Genomic DNA, 20405 nt, shown 5'->3' on the forward strand with positions numbered 1-20405 from the left:
GAGAGAGAGAGGGAGATTGAGTGTTCTTATAATGGTACGTATATCGTTTTAAACCCAAAACGATTGTCTACCTGAGACTTGTGAAATATCACCCAAACATAAAAAGGCTACTTAGCTGAATAGTGGATCACTTTTGTCTACTGAAGCTTGCTGTCGGCTGAGTTTAGCTATCTGTCGTTAGAACATCTGTCTAAGGCTGTAATTTCATTTGAGCGGGCCAATCTGATGAAGAATTTGAAAAGAAGGCTGATCCTTTGAGCCATCGGGAATCGGCTGTCATTTCACTTGCTTTGTAACCACGTGTTCGATCACCGGCAGTGTTATCTTTGCTGGGTACATATCTCCAATCTTGTTGCGATGTCGAGTCCAAGATGAAGTTGAGTCGGTTGGCAATGATGATCCGGTGGCACTGGTTTGCAGAATTAATGCAATGTAAAACGGTCGTACTGCTGTCCACAGTATTGTGCTGTCAATCTTGATGTCGTGCTGTCCTTTGACAAATCTCGCAAGTTTTGCTCCATTTGTCGCGGCTTGTAGTTTCAAGTTCGGTATTGTTATCCTTTTGAGGGGGCTACTCTTGCTTTTCCGATGATGAACTTTATTTCCACTGTGTTGTCGGTGTAGGTGATCCTAAAGTAAGCAACTGAGTCAAAAGCGAGCTCCGAGGTGTCGTTGAAAACTGCAAGTGGAGAATTTTTTTTCCTGGCGAAAGTAATTCCTAATTCTGTGACATGCAAATGTCGTTGAACTGGTTGCGTTCGTCAATGCATTCGTTGAGATCCTTCAGAGGGTCCAGATTGAGGGGTTTGTTTCACTGAGGTCGAGTAGTCCGGGCAATTTAAAATGATTTCCGAAGTCGTATCGTCAATGGCATGGTTATTCCAAGATAGTCAAAATTTGAAGAAACAAACTTCAGTAATTTGCGCTGGGTGGGGTAGTCGATCGTCTGAAACTTCGTGGCTTCCACAAGAAGTACGTCTTTGTCGGGCTTCCATTTGACCCCTAGAACTCTTTCGGGACGTCTTTCAACTGATGTGAGGCTGTCGCTGTTTCCTGTGTCGTTCTTGTCGATGGTCCTTAGAAAGTCTTCAGAGTTGGATATCAACTTTGTCAGGTTGAATCCTCTACGGTTAAATATTGTTTGCAAGTCTTTCATCAAAATGGTCGCTTCGGCAGGCGTTGATAGAGGTCGTCCATGTAGATATTCTTTTCTGTGATTTACACCAAACTGGGGAATTCTTCGGCATTTTTTTTGGCACATTGTCGGGTAGCGTAGCAGGCCACACAAGATGCGTGCGTCCGTTGCACCGAAGATGTGGTGAGTCTACTGGTTGGTGATAGGCTTGTGCTCATCGTCTTTCCAAAGTATTCGTAGGTAGGGCTGATCTTGAGGCTTGACGAAGACTTGCATGAAAATTGCCTCGATGTCTGCTGAGATGGCAATCTGTCTTCATTAAATCTTATGAGGATTCCAGTGAGGTTTGTCAGGAGGTCCGGTCCAGTTAGAAGGGTGCTGTTGAGGGAGACTCCTTTGAAGATGCTGGAGGCGTTTAGTATTCAGAGTACTTTTCCAGGCTTGTTGACTTTTCTTACTGGGTGGTGAGGCAAATTGTTGACTTTTGTTACTGAGTGATGAGTCGCGTTGTACGGGGGGTCATCGACTTCAATTATGAATCCTTTCTGAAGATCCGTGTCAAGAAACCCCACAACGTACAAGGTTTCCATTGTGGGGTTTCTTCGTAGTTTCTATAGAAGGCTGTCGAGTTGCTAATTGGCAAGCCATCGATTGTTGGGCAAATGTCGATCGCGTTTCCAAAGCATTCCAACTACGTAGTGTCTATTGGATAGGCGTTTGGTCGAAAACTCTAAACTGTCCAGGGCATCCATATCGTCTGCAGAGAGGCTGCGGTGGTCCATTAAGATTCCGTCGGCGTTTATCTTCATCCATTCGGCTACATGTCGAAAGAGCAAATTGTCCGATGTGAAGTGAATGGTGTTGGCATCGTTGGGTTTAGCTGCATTGTCTCTTCCACAAAGAGACCATCCTAAAGGCGTTTTCATCCAATCTGTATATCTTGTTTTGATGAGATGGCTTCTGTTGGTGTCACTAGTTTGGCGAAGTCGCATCCTAAGATGAGTTCTATTTCCTTTGAAGGCAAAGTTGCAATGTGGATATGTTGAAATTGCTGATTCCTCTGGCAGATAGAGTTGAAAAGTACAAGATCAAAGTCTGAGAGATTCCTATTCATTATGACGGCAATGTCGTTGAGCTGAAATGGCTGCTGTCTATGTTTGTAGGGTCCAATCGCAATGCTCATCTTTGCAGAGGCTGTGTCGGATGAAGTTAAATCGTGAAGTCAAAGCTGAATCCTGCGTTTAATTTGGGACCTGGTTTCAATTGAAGAGCGATTGATGATTTTAGCAAAGTGAGTTTGCTAGCACAGCCAAGCATGGCATTGGCATGTAGTTCTTGATTGTCATAAAAGATCGTTATTTGCAAGGTCGGAATGTGGCGAGTCGATTCCCATGTTTTTGTGCTGGATTTGCAATTTGTTGCATCATCATGTCGGTTAGCGTTCCTTCTTGTAGAGTCCTTGCGTCCGGTCGAGGTGTTTGAATTCAAGTTTTTACTGGTTTTTAGTAGAGTGTGTTGTTTCCTGTTGCCTCCATCTGTCCTACAGGTCTGAGTTAATTGACAACCGGCAAATTTTTGAGGGCTGAGGCAGTTAAGCAGAGTAGTAGATCATTGGCATGCCGTAGTCGGTCCATTGGTTTTATGGCTATGAAATGCTGGCTGTTTCCGAGACAGGGGAAACTGCGTTTTTCCGGGCAAAAAATTTTTTGCGGCTCCTTTTGTCCTGGCTGATGTTGTTGTATGCGTTGAACGTTCGGAATATTATAGTGATTTTTCGGTCAGTTGGATGAAATTGCTTATTGGTTGCTGCTGGCCAGTTCGTGCAGGCATCAGCGTAGACATTGAATCATACGCTTAAGTCAATTAGCGATGGCTGTCGGAGGTTTTGTTGAAGGTTGTAGCGATTCCATTCCAGTCGGCAGGGTGTCGGCAGTTTTCCTAAAACTGTCTGAACCTTCGTTGTAGAGTGGAGATGGTGGTGGAATCCAAGCGTTGTGAAGGTGTCAACCATTGTCTGTAGGAAGTTAGCGAGACCCTTGCAGCTTCTGTTGTGGCGTAGAGACGGGCTGCTGATGTGGTCCAGTCGTCGAAGGAAGGAGGTTACTATCTTCGCCGGGTTTCCAAAGTCGTTTTCCAGCTTCTGTTGTGTCGTAGAGTCGGGCTGCTGATGTTGTCTAGTCGTCGAAGGAAGGAGGCTACTATCTTCGTCCGGTTGTTGGCTGCATATTGGCTGGGTCATTTGATTAGGCTGATTAGGCTGCTGATCATATCATTGATGCATGGTGCTGGCTGCACTATTGTTGGGTTGATTATCGATGCTTGTTCTGAGTTGGTGAAATACAAACCAAGCATAAACGGCTCACCCGACCCGCAATAAAACTCTCACTAGTTTTGGAGACTGAGTCAGTAGAAACCATATCGCATCAAATTTAGCTTCGTCAATGACAACAACACAAGACCCAGCAGAAAAACAGCAGATTTACCATCAGAAACATTATTACGAACAACTCTTTGACTACTACTACTACTACTACTACTACTACTACTACTACTACTACTACTACTACTACTACTACTACTACTACTACTACTACTACTACTACTACTACTGACGACGGACGCACGGCATGCCTTGACAAAACCGATTTTTTTTGCAACCTGCAAACGGGCACGGCTATGTTCCCGCTACTTTAACGCACGTGTCAAAATCATTGCAGACAACAATAGAAACATACCCAAAGTCAATTGCCAACTGAACAAAAGTCAAGTCTCAACTAAATCAATTAAAATCAGCTCCCAAAAAGACCATTTGAAGTACTTTAGCAAATAGATCCAGTGTTCATTCAGCTAAGTAGCCTTTTCATGTTCGGGTATTGTTTCACAAGTCTCAGGTAGACAAGCGTGTTGGGTAAAGAATGATAAGAACTGTCAATCTCCCTCTATCTATCATCTCCTGTGAGATACTTTGGTACGGTAACTGTCCTCCACACCCCCACTGTCCCGCTCCTAGTTCTCTCGTCACTCAATTATAAACGCAGGTTGCCTTTAGAGAAATAGTACGGGACAGCTACATTTCACTGGAATTTGATGGATAATAATCGAGTATATTGTATTTTCAATGTCAGCCTCCATAAAAATAGAAAACTATCAATGATAATTGATTGAAAATGGATTATTTTCTTCATAGTCTAAGATGTTTTCTTTAAAGTCTAATCAATTAAAACCATTTGAATGAAATCTAATCAATTACAATTGATTATGATAAATTTTTTCAAAATGTGTCTGAAATTTTTAAACATACTGCGGTTTTTTCAACATTGACCATTAAAGCCGCCATCTTGTCAGTTTCAAAAAAGTTCAAATATAATCCATTATAATCTATTATAAGTGATTAAACTGGACTTTTTTCAGAGGTTTTTGATAAAATTGACAAATATTTATCAAAGTTATCTCATTTCCTGTTTAGTTCAGTTGTTCGTTTTACGTTTCAGTTTCATAACTTTTTACTTTTCACATTTAACTTTTTATTTATTTTTTCAATTTGGAAGTTTAACATTTGATTATAACATTATAACATATCTTATACTGTGTTTGATGAAAGGGAATAGTGAAATTCTTGCAACAGGCGATTTTGGCTGGTGAACTGCATTTGGAATGGGACGAAAGAGAAACAGTTGATCAGGTTGCTGGAGTCTTGGGGTGAACATTACATGGTGCTGAAGATGTCCAACTCTACTGATGCCAAGCAGCTGTATAACGAAGCACTCAATCTCAACGGGTCAGAAATTATTTGAGTCTTTTTACTCAATCCACCCAAGTTTGTATATGAGAGCATAGAAATTAAATTGCTATAGTTTGATTGGTTGAAACAAAACAAGTTAGTTTGAACAAGAAGGCGTTAGATTATTTCATTACTGATGCGCTTTAAAGTTATTTTGGGCGGAATAATTAAAAAAATAGAAGAACTGGGCCTGTTTATTATTTCGCCCAAAATAACCTAAGAGCGCATCAGTAAAAAATAATCGAACTCCGTCTTGTTCAAACTAGATTTTTATTTCACTAAACGAAGGAGTTAGTCGCTCTATCACTCGCACAATCACTTAAGTTAAATAAAAAAGAGATGTTCGTGTACTCTTTTTTTATAACAGCATATGGCAACAAGGATAGACGGTTGCTGTGCTAGTAGCTCAGAATATTTAGACAATATATTTAAAGAGAACATAAAGATCTTTTTGACATTAGTGTCGTCTTTTGTGCGTGGTGTGATAAAAGAATTAGACGCAAGCTTAAAATTTAGGCATACTCAACAGCCATATTGCAAAAAAGATAAAGTGATACCAGTTTTTGTCCCCAAAATTTCCGGCGGGTTTTTGTCGACAACAAGAAAATTTTAAAATTTTTAAAAATTTTGTTCGAATTACATTTAAGGAGCCAAATTGTGTCTATTGTGAATTGTAAACGGATTATGCAACAAGGAGGCTCCCTTTGTTCTTATTATGATCTTTCATTCTCTTTGCTCGTTCCGACAAAATTTTAACATGTTTAAAGACTCTGGAATCCAGGAACACAGGAACATACAGACAAAATAATGTGCTCCTGTCCAGTGCACAGTTTGGCCTCGTAATCGACTGAAAGATTTTTCCTATGATTTGTCACTCGAGCTATTCCGACTACTTTTTGTGGTATTGTGTCGAAAACAAAAAAATATATAAAAAAAAATTGAAACACCCGGACACAAAGTTCTTCCCCAATATCAATGGTCGTAACAATAAATTAGAAACCCGACCGGACGTTGATGTCGAAGCTTGTGAAACGCCAGCCACAGCACGAAAATTAATATAGAGAAGTAACCAAAGCAAGAAATTTTAATCTACTGAATTATCCCATATCATATTGGTGATTTTTCCTAACTGAACTGGAATTGATCTTTCTTATTCGGTTCAAACTGAGAGATTACTTCCCGATTTTTGTTAAAATTAGCTGGTGAAACATGACCTTTAGTCATTGGTTCGAGCAATTTTGTGCGGGTGGCTTACCATATATATTTGATCTGAATTGCTACTGGAACTATCACGCAACTCTCATTAATTCACTCCTTATTAATCAACCGTTTGTCGCTGCAATAACCTTGATAGGTTATGGGCCCAGATGCCCAATCACGAGTGAGAAGTCAGGAGTCAAGATTGACTGTTTGTTCAAACGAATAAGAAAAAAGCTGAGGTTTGCAGTGGAGTTTTGACAGTGAAATTTACAACTGGAAATATACAACTAATCAGTTAGAGAAGTGCAAACATAGAAGAAGGTCAACGCAACTAGTAGAGACAGGCAACTTTGACGACAAAAGCAGGGCAACCTAACTTCTAGAGATAGACATTTCTGATGATAGTAGCAGGGAAACACAACAGAGAAAAAGAGAAGAGGGCCAAAAGCTACACGAAGGAGCACTGAGTGAGCACAGCAGTGGAAGAAGCACTACACTATTGATAGTGAAAGAAAGTGAATCAAACTGATAAATTACACGTTTTATTTGTAAAAGTTGCTGATTTATACTCAATTTTTGCGGAAGGATAAATTCGTTCGTACGCGGTTGCTCGAATCCGACACTAAATCAATCCAAAAAATACATTGCCATTAAAAGAAAAAGAAACTGATACCCCAGAATAAAAAGACGAATTTCTATTTTGCTAATACAAATATTACCTAGTATGAAATCTGAGGAGGGACCTTAGCTTTGCTAGTTTGCTGATGTGTTATTCGGTACGCACTCCGTCAGGTTCCATAGTCATATAAGCGGGCGATATTGATGTTTATAATATATGATTTTGATGTAAAAGAAAACGGGGTCATTGATCTTTACCTAGGGCAATACTTAACTTTTTGAGTTTTGGATTGGAGCTTAACCTTTGGTGATAATTAAGTAGAAAATAAGAACTTGGATTAGGAAAAAAAAAGTCAAAAACTGATAGGATAATTTTTTCGGGAAAAAAGAAGATTTTTCCTACTTTGAAGAGCAATTCGAGGCACGGAATTTTCACTTGAAGATGAACAGGATTTTTGATGAGACAGTTGATTATAGAAATTTTATGCCAAGTTTAAGACCGAATGCAAGCAGTGATCAAAAACAAGCTGCGATAGATAAAGGAAAGGAGATTTTTGAAGAAAAACAATTGCATATCTGGTACAAACTTGAGCAAGCTCTAGATAAGAAATCGGTTTTGTTTTTAAGGCCTTATAAAGGCAAAGGTAGCAAAGCTTGGGATGTTTTACGAAAAAGGTTTGAAAAAGAGTTTTGAAAAAGGTTTGAAAAAGAGTTTTGAAAAAGAATAGCAATGAAAAAGTGATAGATTATTTGACTAGAGCAGAGGAGATTCAGTATAACTTAGAGCAAGTGAACGAAGGAGTGAGTGAAAAAATGTTAATTTCAATTATTTTGAAAGGACTTCCGAAACAATTTGAAACTTTTTCTACTATAGCTAAGTTTAGTAGAGATGAGAAAAGTTTAGATGAGTTGAAAAGAGATTTAGTGAATTTTGATAGCGAGAGACAAATAATTGAAAAAAAACATGCTTTCAATAGCGAGAATAGAGTTTGTTTCAAGTGTCATTAAAGAGGACATGTGTCAAAACAGTGCAGAGAAAACTTAGAGAGCAGACGAGATAGTGAAGACAGAGCTCAAAAAATTCAGTGCTATGAGTGCAAGGAGCTTAGACATTTTGCAAAATATTGCCAAGCAAAGAAAAAATTCATTAGTAAGACTAAACGAGAACAGCAGAACCTAGCAGCTGAAACAGAGGCTCATTTTAGTTTCCTGAGTGGAGTGTCTCCGGGCGAGGACTTCGTTGTAGACTCTGGAGCTAGCAATAATATGATTAAGGATCGAGACATTAGTTTGTTAGTTTAGATGAGAACTTCGAAGGATCGGTTAGCAATGCAAATTTCTCTGAATCAAAAATTTTAGGGAAAGGTGAAGTTAGATTCAGAGTGAAAGATGAGAAAGGCGAATTTAAGATGATTGAGCTGAAGGATACTTTTTACGTTCCTGAAACCTCAAAAAATTTGCTGAGTGTATCAAAGATGAAGAAAGCAGGAGCAGAAGCAGAAGTTGCTTTTGGTGCGAGCTCGTTTGTTCGCCAGGGAAATGGTTCAGTTTACCCATTAAGAGAGGAAAGTGGTATCTTTTTATGAGCCACTTTTGTAGGCAAAGACGAGTGTTATGTAGTTAGCACATTGAAACAGTGGCATTTTAGGATGGGTCATAATAACTACAAAGATTTAAGTCATTTGGAGCAACATGTTGAAGGCATGAAGATAAGTGATTTTAAAATTGAGAATTGTGAAACTTGTGAGTTGATTAAAGCAAAAAAGAAGCCAGTCCCGAAAAATTCTTTTACCAGGGCAACCAGGACACTAGATATTGTTCACACAGATATTTTAGGTCCTATCGACTCGATAGCAGAGGATGAACATAGATATGCTATAGGTTTTGTGGACAGTTTTTTTAGAAATCTAAAAACTTATTTCAAGAAGACTAGAGAAGAGGCAAGAGAAAAGTTTGAAAGGTTCATAGCAGACATAGAAATCCCTCAGACTTTAAATTTAGACGACGCAGGAGAGTACTTTGGTCAGGATTTTAAGCGAGTTTGTAGGAAACAAAAAAAAGACTGGAAACATCGGCTCCTTACGCCCCTCAAGAGAACGGAAAGGTAGAAAGGGTAAGGGGAACAATTACTCCACTGGCTCGCTGCATGATTTTTGATGCGAATTTATTGAAAACTTATAGGCCTTTTGCTCATATTATGGCTATTTATCTCAAAAACATGTGCTTTCATTCTGCTATAGGCAAAACACCCTACGAGTCTATGTATAGAGAAAAACCCAATCTTAATTTTGTTAAAACTTTTGGGTGTGTAGCGTAAAGTTTTGTGGAAAAACAGTTTCGCAAAAAACTAGACAAAAACTCTAAAAGGGGAATTTTTCTGGGGACATCGGAAAATAGTAAAGCTTATTTAATGGGAATTGAGAGTGGAGGAAAACTTAAAGTGCAAAAGTCTAAAAACGTTAGTTTTGACGAGGCTAAGTTCTACTTTGAGAAAAAGATAGAAAGTGACGAAGTAGAAAGAGTAGATGATGTAGTATTTTTTAGAGTAGTTCTCGAAAATATACCGAAAAGTGCTAAGGAAGCTTTAGCAGACCCTGACTGGCAAGAAGCAATGAAAAAAGAGTTTGATTCATTAGAGAAAAACAAAGTTTGGGAACTAGTTAGAAATGGTGGAAAGAAGCCTATAGGCAGCAGATGGCATTTTGCTCTGAAGTACGGACCTAATGGTGAAATTTCCAGGTTTAGGGCTAGGTTTGTTGCTAAAGGTTTCAGTCAAGTTGAGGGAAGGATTTTCACGAAACGTATTCGCCTCCAGCCAAGATGTCGACCATAAGAATAGTCCTGAGCTTAGCATTTCAAAATAGGTATCAGTTGAGACAGTTAGGCCTTAAAACTGCATACTTGAATGCCAAACTAGATGAAGAAATTCTTATGAAGCAACTTGAAGGGTTGGAGAAATTTGACGAAATAGGAAAACCTTTAGTTTGTCTTCTGAAGAAAAGTCTTTATGGACTGAATCAGTCCGGTAGAAACTGGCATAGTACTCTAAAAAGCTATCTTGAGTAATTAGGTTTTGAAAATTAAGTTTTTGATGAGTGCTTGTTTGTTAGGAGGATTGAGGGAGAGATATAAGGTTTATTTTGCTTGTGGGTCGATAGTGGTTTGTGGAGCAGACAAAAATTTATGTAGCTGGTTTGAAAACAATATCTCTGAAAAATTTGAGACAACCAAGATAAGTGATCTTAAATGGTTCTGAGGAATGAAAATTGATTACTCAGGAAATGAAATAAGGATAAGCCAGGAGAAATATGTTGAAAAATTGATATCAAGATTTAAGATCACCGAAGCAAAGCTGATAACAACCCTCTTGGTGAAAACGAAAAACTGACAAAAAAAGATTGTCCTTTAGAAAGTAGCATAGAACAAGAAAATATGAAAAATCGAGGAATTGTTGGTTGCCTAAACTATCTAGCTTCATCAAGTAGACCCGACATTTGCTTTGCAGCAAATCTTCTAAGTTCTTTTGTGGAAAACGCAGGTAAAAAGCATTGAAAAGCCGGAAAAAATTGTCTTAGATATCTGCTAGGAAAAAAAAGTTTACCTTTAGTATATAGGAGGGATGAGGCCTTGAATCTTGTTAGCTATTCGGATGCGGATTGGGCTGAAAATATAGACAATAGGAGAAGTACTTCAGGATATTGTTTTAAACTCAGTGACAACTCAGATGTAATAAGTTGGTCTAGCAGACTTCAGCGTTGTGTATCAACTTCAACAGCCGAAGCAGAACACAATGCTGTGGTCGAAACAGTAAAGGAAGGAATTCATTTACAGGGCATACTTAGCGATTTAGGCATAATTTGTTATAGGCCTTTACAAGTTTTCGTTGATATTCAAGCTTGTATTGCCCTTAGTAAACACTCAATGAACCACGGAAAGACGAAGCATTTTGCCATAAAATTACACCTCTTTCGAGAGTTAGTTGAACAGGAGAAGGTGACATTAACCTTTTTACCAACAGCAAACATGCCTGCAGACGCATTGACAAAAAACTTGGGAAGATGCAAAACTGCTTTTTTCCGAGACATTTTACTAGGAACCACCAATTTTGAAAGGCGTGGTATTGGTGATTTTTCCTAACTGAACTGGAAGAATTGATCTTTCTTATTTGGTTCAAACTGAAAGATCACTTCCCGATTTTTGTTAAAATTAGCTGGTGAAACATGACCTTAAGTCATTGGTTCGAGTAACTTTGTGCGGGTGATTTACACTATACATTTGATCTGAATTGCTACTGGAACTATCACGCAGATCTGATTAATTCACTCCTTATCAATCAACCGTTTGTCGCTGCAATAACCTTGATATATCAAACTGAATATAATTAACGTTAACTGTCTACACTTGAAAAATCACAATTATCTCAATAACATCATATAACCCTGAATAACCGAAAAATTAAAGATGGAAAAAGGACAAAACAAACAAGTAATCCCAGATGCACACATTTTGTTTCAGGATCGATATGATTTTTAGCCCATTGAAACAAACCCGGGTCGAGGTCCGCGACTCATGTTGCGACCAAAATGGGTAGCCAAAATAGACTTTCTGCGAGCGAATTTCCATCATCCCGCAAAAGGCTTGAGTCGCACAAAGTCGAAAAATATCGAGCCTGGGTCGCTATGGTCGCAGCATACCCATTTTGAGTCGCAGTGGTCCCAACATAAGTCCCTGACCTCGACGCGGGAAAAAAACCAGGCTGCCTCCAATATGAGCACTCTGTTCCCTCAAGGCATCTTCCTTCACCACGTCGTCTTCACCAAATGCCACAATAACAATAACCACCATCCCATCTTCCGATCAACTCTCTAATTTATGGGACGGTAATAAAAGCTTCCCAAAAAACGCGTTTTTTCCAAAACCCCCTCCGGATATCGCAGGAAATTATATCCAACCTCTCAATGAATGAATTGCTGCTCCAGATAAATTTAAGGACAGCAAACGTAGACACCAGAACCAAACACAGACATCTGATCCACCCCTTGATCACAGCCACCACAGCGAGTTCACAAACCAAATACATAGCCCTTTGTGATTCGCCTACTACTCCGAAAATTGAACAACAAACCGCAAAAAAAACCTGCAACCCAGCTCGATGAGCTGACTTGATGTTTCGACCGTCTTGAACAAAATTCTGCATTTTACGAAAGATACAAAAAACGATATCAGACTAAACTCGAGTTTTCTTTTATAGCAACACATCTATTGAGACCAGGAATTTAGAGGAGGTTAAACCAGTATCAGACTAAGATGTTTACCGAATATATCCTTTTGGAAATAGATGTACAAAAAACGATGTTTTCAATCTGCGAAACTACTAGCCAGATCAGATACATCAAAATAGTTGGTGAGGGAAGAAAAAAGTAATTTCAATGAACTTGCGACGATTACTTGTCCGTGGAAGTCCATCCCTAAAGCCACCCATGGAGCCAAGCCTGGCTAGGGGATAAACCAGGTCAAAGTCTTGCAAGGATTGCCCTGGTTTTCCTGATCGGTTTAAGAGTCCAGGATTGGTTTTCACAAAATTTCACCTGGAACCAGGGTTAGAATCCTGGGTGAAAGCTTAAAAAATGGTTTCAAACGAGCTCACATAATGAGGTAGCCAACTGGAAAGTACAGAAGTTTTTGTGTCTGAAGACGAAAAATTTTTCCTCCCATATTAGCTACCAGTGAGCATACAAGAGAGACACCGAAATGCAAAAATACACTAGAAAACGAACAAAACATCAGACAATAACTGCAAACCTCAAAAAACCTTAAAAGCACGCAAAAGCGAACGCTGAAAAATTGCAAAAGTAATTATTTATATATTCATATAATATGTAGAAAAATCTCAGCAAGAATCCTCATCGAAATACCAACAATAGCCTCCTTCTGTATAATAACTACTACTGAGTGATATGAATTGTTTCAGCTCAGAAATAGGATCCAAAAAGAAACAAGACTGCTCGTATCAGGGCGAAGCCCTGAATGTTCCGACAGCCCATTAAGGTTTATGGAGCAGTAATGTCATTAAAAAATTAAAAGTAATAAAACAAAATGAAAATTTTTTTTTCAAATTTTTTAAATTTTTTTTAAATCATCCCCCCACACGCCATATAAATTACAAAAGGATAGATTTCGCTACTTGTAACAAATCAATTATGGCAAATAAGCTTCGTTAAACCAATTTGGAACGATTTCTAAGACGGATTAACACTCCGCTTACGCGTTAATAGCGCGAATTATATCGCGCGTTAATTGTCCCAAATTGGCCAAAATGCCAATCATTAAACCCTCATAACTTTACGAAAAATGATCGATCACAGGTGAAATATCTTTTCAAATTTGAGCTCAGGACAACAATACCTTTCGAATGATATAAAAAAATTCCGTCAAAAATGGCTAGTTAAAAAGTCGAAATTTGTCTGAAGAAAAAAAAAACCCACCCCGAGCACAAATATTCCTTTACTTTCGTATCGAAAGTCGGAACAAAAAGAGAGATTTTGTCCCTTGTAACAAATCAATTATGGCAAATAAGCTTCGCTCAACCAATTTGGAACGATTTATAAGACGGATTAAATCTCCGCTTACGCGTTAATAGCGCGAATTATATCGCGCGTTAATTGTCCCAAATTGGTCAAAATGGCCAAAATGGCAATCTTTAAACCCTCATAACTTTACGAAAAATAATCACAGGTAAAGTATTTTTTTCAAATTTGAGCTCAAGACAACAATACCTTTTGAATGATATAAAAGAATTCCGTCAAAAATGGCTAGTTAAAAAGTCGAAATTTGTCTGAAGAAAAAAAAACCCACCCCGAGCACAAATATTCCGTCACTTTCGTATCGAAAGTCGGAACAATAGATGAACTACGCTTTCCATCATAAATCATTTCGCAACACATTTTAGGCTTTGCTTTTGTCCTAAAGCGAACAGCCCTGTCTGCTTAATGTTTTGAAAACTCTAAGCAAATTGTCTGTTTCTCTTTTTCAGCTTTTGTCTTGTCGTTTGATGAGGTTGATTCAGAAATCGGACATTAAATAGCACGTTTTTCAAGTTTTTTTTAGGTTGTATAGAAGCCATCTGTCTGTTTTTAACCTTGGCATGGTAACTGAAAAAGCGCGATCTAGTTTTTGGATTTGTAGAAAATTATAAGAAAATTGTTAAATATTTAGTAGTTTAATGTTCTTTATTTCACAGGGCACGGAACACAGGCATACAAAGACTGTTTGACCTAGGAGCAAAATGGGTGGTGGCGCTGGACGGTGGCCAGTTCGTGCCAGAAGAGAGCTTCCCACCAATGCAGAAGCTTTTCGAAGACGACACGAGAAACGAGACGTTTCACTTGTTGCCCATGATACGCGCAGTTTACAAAATTCCAGTCAACAGTTCTCTGAATTTCGAGAAAATTTCACCCAATACGACTGGACTTCACGAATGTACTATAGCTGTACATCGGAAGTTTTTGACGGAGAGGACTGCATATTCATTCCTTAAATACCGCGGCCTGCTTTATGATGAGTCGAGACTATTCGCCAAAGCAGAACGCATGACTTTGTTGTGGCTTTTGAAGCGCCAACTGTCGGATAAGGTGGTGAGCTGCAAAGGAGCTTTTGTGGGAGAGCCAAGAAATAAAGTTAATCTGAAGCAGGATCTTCCTCTGGTTAGAAAGTGTGGCTGGTCTTACAGACTTGTGTATTTTCCAGAGCCATGGGCGCCCTACTATCAACCAAGAAAGTCTAAAAGACCAGAAGCTTTTGAAGAATTGCGCACAAATCTTGCGACATTAGCCGAGAAAAACAACTCGACATCCAGTTCGTTTTGAATTCAAACTATACACGTAATCGAGTTCCTTTTGGAATCTATCTAAAATGACTCATGGTAATCGAAATTGTTAGGTACAAAATTCAAATAAAATGTTTTAACCGATTGTAGATTGCATAATTTGTAAAAACATAAACTTCAGAAAACTTGTAAAAATCGTTTTAATTCAATATATTTTATTGAACTATAACCATCCTTCAATACATTGTTTCAGCTAATAGTTTTCTGCAAAAGATAAAAACTTGGTTTTCCTATACCTGGAAATTACATTGGAAATTATATTTGGAAACCTCGGTACCCGGGTTGACCTCCATACACCGAAAATGCTTACCATACAATTCCATACATCAAGTGTGTGGAAAAATGCTTGACATACAATTTTCATACAATTTCTAAAAATGGTTGAAAACTGGTATAAACTTATTTCTGTGGCTGTTTGATTCAAATAAAACAGTCTGGTGATAAAAAAAATTGAGGTTTTCGTTTTTGGAAAAAAATGCTTATCATACAATTCCCATATATGGAAATTGTATGACTGGCATTTTTTTGATGGCGACACAAAAAATTTTTTAAGTAATTTTGAAAATTTGGCCCAAAATTTTTTTGTTTTTTTTTCAACGGCAAATCGAATTTCGTACGAAAAAATTTTTTTGCATGCAAAATTTAATATTTTGTGTCCATAACGTAGTCCTGGATGCGATAAAATTGGCTTTTATTTTCTTTTCACCTAATTTTATTTTTTCAAAAACAGTTAAAATTCCTATTTCTTTTGTATGGAGTGTTAATATATGCCTTGATCAATATTTGATAAATTGAAAATTCAAAAATTTAAAATAATCATCATTAAAAAATTTAGCCAAAAAATAAACGTTTGTTTCTTTTGTTATATCAATTGTGAAAGAGAGCCAAATTCAGGTCGTTTTCTATGCATTGTAAATGCAAGACCGTCCAACCTTCGGTGTTATGAGTAACCAAGGTCTTTGTCACTCGTGTTCGGTTGCAAACACAACCAAAAAATTTTCAGAAACTAAATTAAGAAAGAAAAAATCAAAGTTTTCGGTTTATGGGAAAACATCTATCATACAATTTTCATATATGGAAAAATGCTTATCATAGAGTTTTCATACAATTTTCTGTACGTATGGAATCGTATGAAATTGCATGACAAGAAGTTTCTCATATATGGAAATTGTATGATAAGAAGTTTTGGTCAACCCGGGTAGTTAGTGCAGCTTTCTTCTAGATCTCTCCTGAATACAGACCTATACTACAATCAAACCACAGGTTTAGCGCACAAAAGTTCTCTATTTTTCGACCAATTGTGGCATTTTTTGGTCGTCTTTGACAAAGTTTGATAAGCTTTGCTAAGGACAAATTTTTCAATCACTCTCCGGGCTGAGTTGCTCGACTCATGATTCGACCGAAATGGTCGAACGATGTCCGTTTTCGACTTTTTCAGTCGAACGATGTCCGATTTCGACTTTTTCAGTCAAACGATGTCCGCTTCCGATTTTGTTCGGTTTTACCTGACATTGCTCGACTTTGTTCGACTATACTGGACATTGTTGGACTTTGTTCGACTTCACCGGACATTGTTCGACTTTGTTCGACTTTATCGGGAATTAGCAGAAGAGTCCTGCACTACAACGACACTCGGACATCATTGGGATGTTTCTGTCAAATCACCTTCCAAAACCTCAACCTGGGCAGCCACAAAACATAATAGAAAAAGCCACAGAATTGAGCATCGTAGATTCGTGTAGCCCGAGTTGAGTTGTTGGACTTATGTTTCTATGAAACAGACCAAAAATGGCTATGTGTTGACCGACTCCACCCAATTTTGCTATTTTTTGACCGACTTGATTAAAGAAAAAATGGCTTCGATTGTGTTTGTTCTAAGCTAACTATGTTGCGACCAACTCGACCCAAACTGGCTATTTTTTGCCCGACTCGACCAAAGGATAAAGTGTTCGACAGTGTTTGAAGCAAGTAAATTAGTTTTGAACAGACTCAGCCGAATGAAAATTTGATCGACCGCAGCCCATTATATTTTGAATGACTCGAAGAAATTAGCGGTGTTTCGAATGTCTTAACTGAACAAAAATGTTTTCAACTGTAATCGACGCAACTGAGTTTAGAAAAAAAATTCCCGAACAAGGTGAGACGGCGCATTTTTCCAGGCTGAGGCGGAGGCAGCGCGTCTTTCTAGACCAAGGCGGCGGCGGTGCGACTTTCCTAACATTTATCTCTATAACTGCTCTTACTTTCGTGGATTCACAAAATTGACCCTATTCTCAGCGCAATTGAAACACGCATTATGAAATTGATGGAGCTGGCACATAGGTTCTCGTAGTTTTCTCATTTATCGGCTGCACCAAATGCATTTGAATTTATAATTAAAACGTTGTAATTAACTGTCTAATAGGGGAAATAAAGACCAAATGATACTATTAACCGAACTAGCCCTCAAATGTATAAAAATGGTATCTAAAACTTTTTGGAATCAATTTGAAAAAATTTTTTTATATCCAATTGAATTGTTTGATAACTATCACTGTAAAATATGTCGAACTAACCAATCATGATCCCTTAATAAAACTTATGATAATTTGTAGTTTTAGCCAGAGAAGAAAAAATTTTACTTAGAAAGCAGTTGCTCTTCCTCTCCTCTAACCTTGCAAGACTACCAGTATACAGTAGATCTATTGAGACTAGGAAAAATAAGAGTAAGATTAGGATCAGTATTAGACTAAAAAGTTGCACAAATCTATCCGGCCGAAAAAAAAGATAGCTTGACGAACTGACCGTGTACCCTATCCGAAATTACTCTATGAGAAGGCCACCCCGGACCCAAACTAATTTTTATAAAAAAAAATGATTTGATTATATGGCGTACAGTTTTTGTTTGTATACATATCTCAAACAATGAGGGCTTACTTTCAACGACAACAGTTTCCCGGCTAATTTACATAAGAAAACGATTCGAATTTTGTAGAAGCTAAGCATTTTCAACTGTTTCATAGAACCGCCTTGAAATTAGTGCATGTTTTTCAGGTTGGCGATTTTTTGTGAAACTTTTCATACAGTTTTAGGTGGGCTAAATCTGCAAGGTTTTTGCATTAGTTGGAGGATTATTTGGAGCTCTATAAAAACATTTATAATTTATTTTCGCTTGTCAAAAATATGTTGTCTAGCGAACTGAAAAAAATCTGAGAAGCTTGGAAGTCTTGTATTGTTTTCGTTTGGCAGTTGATAACCGCCGAACAATAACAGTCGTTTGTTTCAGGACCTGAAACACACGTTTATGCATGTCTTAGGTCTTCATCCACCATATTTTGATTAAAAAAACCTATTACTTTCTAAACTGTTTATAATTTTTTCAGGTTTCCCCAACCATTTTTGATTGAAAAAAAAAATTTAGAAAGCAAATGGTTTTTTAAATCAAAATATGGTGGATGAAGACCGGAGACATGCATAAACATGTGTTTCAGGGCCTAAAACACACGTTTATGCATGTCTCAGTTTTTCATCCACTATATTTTGATTACAAAAAACCAATTACTTTCTAAATTGTTTTTTTTTGTCAATCAAAAATGGTGGGGACCGACCTGAAAAAAGCAAAAACGCGCGTTTATGCTTTCTTCAGTTCTTCCCCATCATTTTTGATTAAAAAAAAACAATCTAGAAAGTAATTGGTTTTTGAAATCAAAATATGGTGGATGAAGACCTGAGACATGCATAAACATGTGTTTCAGGGCCTAAAACACACGTTTGTGCATGTCTTTTGTCTTCATCCACCATATTTTGATTAAAAAAACCTATTACTGTCTAAACTGTTTATGATTTTTTCAGGTTTCCCAACCATTTTCGATTGAAAAAAAAATTTAGAAAGTAATTGGTTTTTTTTAAATCAAAATATGGTGGATGAAGACCTGAAAAAAGCAAAAACGCGCGTTTATGCATTTTTCAGCTCTTCCCCATCATTTTTGATTAAAAAAAACAATTTAGAAAGTAATTGGTTTTTGAAATCAAAATATGGTGTATGAAGACCTGAGACATGCATAAACATGTGTTTCAGGGCTTAAAACACACGTTTATGCATGTCTTTTGTCTTCATCAACCATATTTTGATTAAAAAAACCTATTACTGTCTAAACTGTTTATGATTTTTTCAGGTTTCCCCAACCATTTTCGATTGAAAAAAAAATTTAGAAAGTAATTGGTTTTTTAAATCAAAATATGGTGGATGAAGACCTGAGACACGCATAAACGTGTGTTTGAGGGCCTGAAATGCACGTTTATGCATGTCTCAGGTCTTTCCCCACCATATTTTGATACAAAACCAACTTATAAGGTAATTGATTTTTTAATTCAAATTATGTTAGATGAAGACCATAAAAATGCAAAAACGCGCGTTCATGGATTTTTCAGGTCTTCCCCTAAAATTTTGATTGAAAAAAAAAACAATTTAGAAAATAATTGGTTTTTTTTTTGTAATTAAAACATGGTGATGAAGACCTCAGACATGCATAAACGTGTGTTCCAGGGCCTGAAATGCACGTCTATGCATGTCACAGATCTTACCTCACCAGATTTTGGTACAAAATTAGTTTATGGGAATTTGGTTTTTTTAAATCAAAATATGGTAGATGAAGACCTGAAAAATGCAGAAACGCACGTTTATGCATTTTTCACGTCTTCTCCACCATTTTTGATTGAAAAAAAAACAATTTAGAAAGCAATTGGTTTTTGAAATCAAAATATGGTGGATGAAGAAATGAGACATGCTTAAACGTGTGTTTCAGGGCCTAAAACACACGTTTATGCATGTCTCAGGTTTTCATCCACTATATTTTGATTAAAAAAACCAATTACTTTCTAAATTGTTTTTTTTTCAATCAAAAATGGTGTGGACCGACCTGAAAAAAGCAAAAACGCGCGTTTATGCTTTTTTCAGGGTTTCTCCCTCCATTTTTAATTGAAAAAAAAAATTAAAAAAAAAATAGTTTTTTTTTAATTCAAAATATGGTGGATGAGACCTGAAATGCACGTCTATGCATGTCACAGATCTTACCCCACCATATTTTGATACAAAATTAGTTTATGAAGTAATTGGTTTTTTTAAATCAAAATATGGTGGTTGAAGACCTGAAAAATGAAAAAACGTGCACTTATGCATTTTTCAGGTCTTCCCTCAACATTTTTGATTGAAAAAAAACTTTAGAGAGTAATTGGTTTTTTTAATCAAAATATGGTGGACAAAGACCTGAGACAAGCATAAACGTGTGTTTCAGGCCCTGAAACACACGTTTATGCATGTCTCAGGTCTTTTTCCACTATTTTTTCATGCAAAAAACCAATTACTTTCTAAATTTTTTTTTTCAATCAAAAATAATGGGGGAAGACCTGAAAAAAGCAAACATTTATGCTTTTTTTCAGGTCTTCTTCCACGATTTTTGATTGAAAAAAAAATTTAGAAATTAATTGGTTTTTTTATTCAAAATATGTTGATGAAGACCTGAGACATGCACAAACGTGTATTTCAGGGCCTAGAATGCAAGTCTATGCATGTCACAGATCTTACCTCACCAAATTTTGAAACAAAATCAGTTCATGAAATAATTGGTTTTTTTAAATCAAAATATGGTGGATGAAGACCTGAAAAATGCAGAAACGCGCGTTTATGCATTTTTCACGTCTTCTCCACCATGTTTGATTGAAAAAAAACAATATAGAAAGTAATTGGTTTTTGAAATCAAAATATGGTGGATGAAGAAATGAGACATGCTTAAACGTGTGTTTCAGGG

The 20405-nt window shown here is 37.2% G+C and overlaps 2 protein-coding genes across 3 annotated transcripts in view; both read left to right on the forward strand.

The window, feature by feature from the left end:
• LOC134851253 (uncharacterized) overlaps window positions 1–20405 on the forward strand; it is a 425551-nt gene that overhangs the window by 8046 nt on the left and 397100 nt on the right. The window lies entirely within an intron of this gene.
• Window positions 4761–14744, forward strand: LOC134851734 (uncharacterized; the record flags this gene model as incomplete). The annotated part of the gene is given in 2 exon segments (XM_063867952.1): window positions 4761–4913; window positions 13975–14744. Coding segments are annotated over 2 exon segments (778 nt in total), but the record flags the coding sequence as incomplete, so codon positions are not given.

This window comes from Symsagittifera roscoffensis, chromosome 7 (genome assembly GCF_963678635.1).
Source record: "Symsagittifera roscoffensis chromosome 7, txSymRosc1.1, whole genome shotgun sequence".
Taxonomy (NCBI): Eukaryota; Metazoa; Xenacoelomorpha; order Acoela; family Convolutidae; genus Symsagittifera; species Symsagittifera roscoffensis.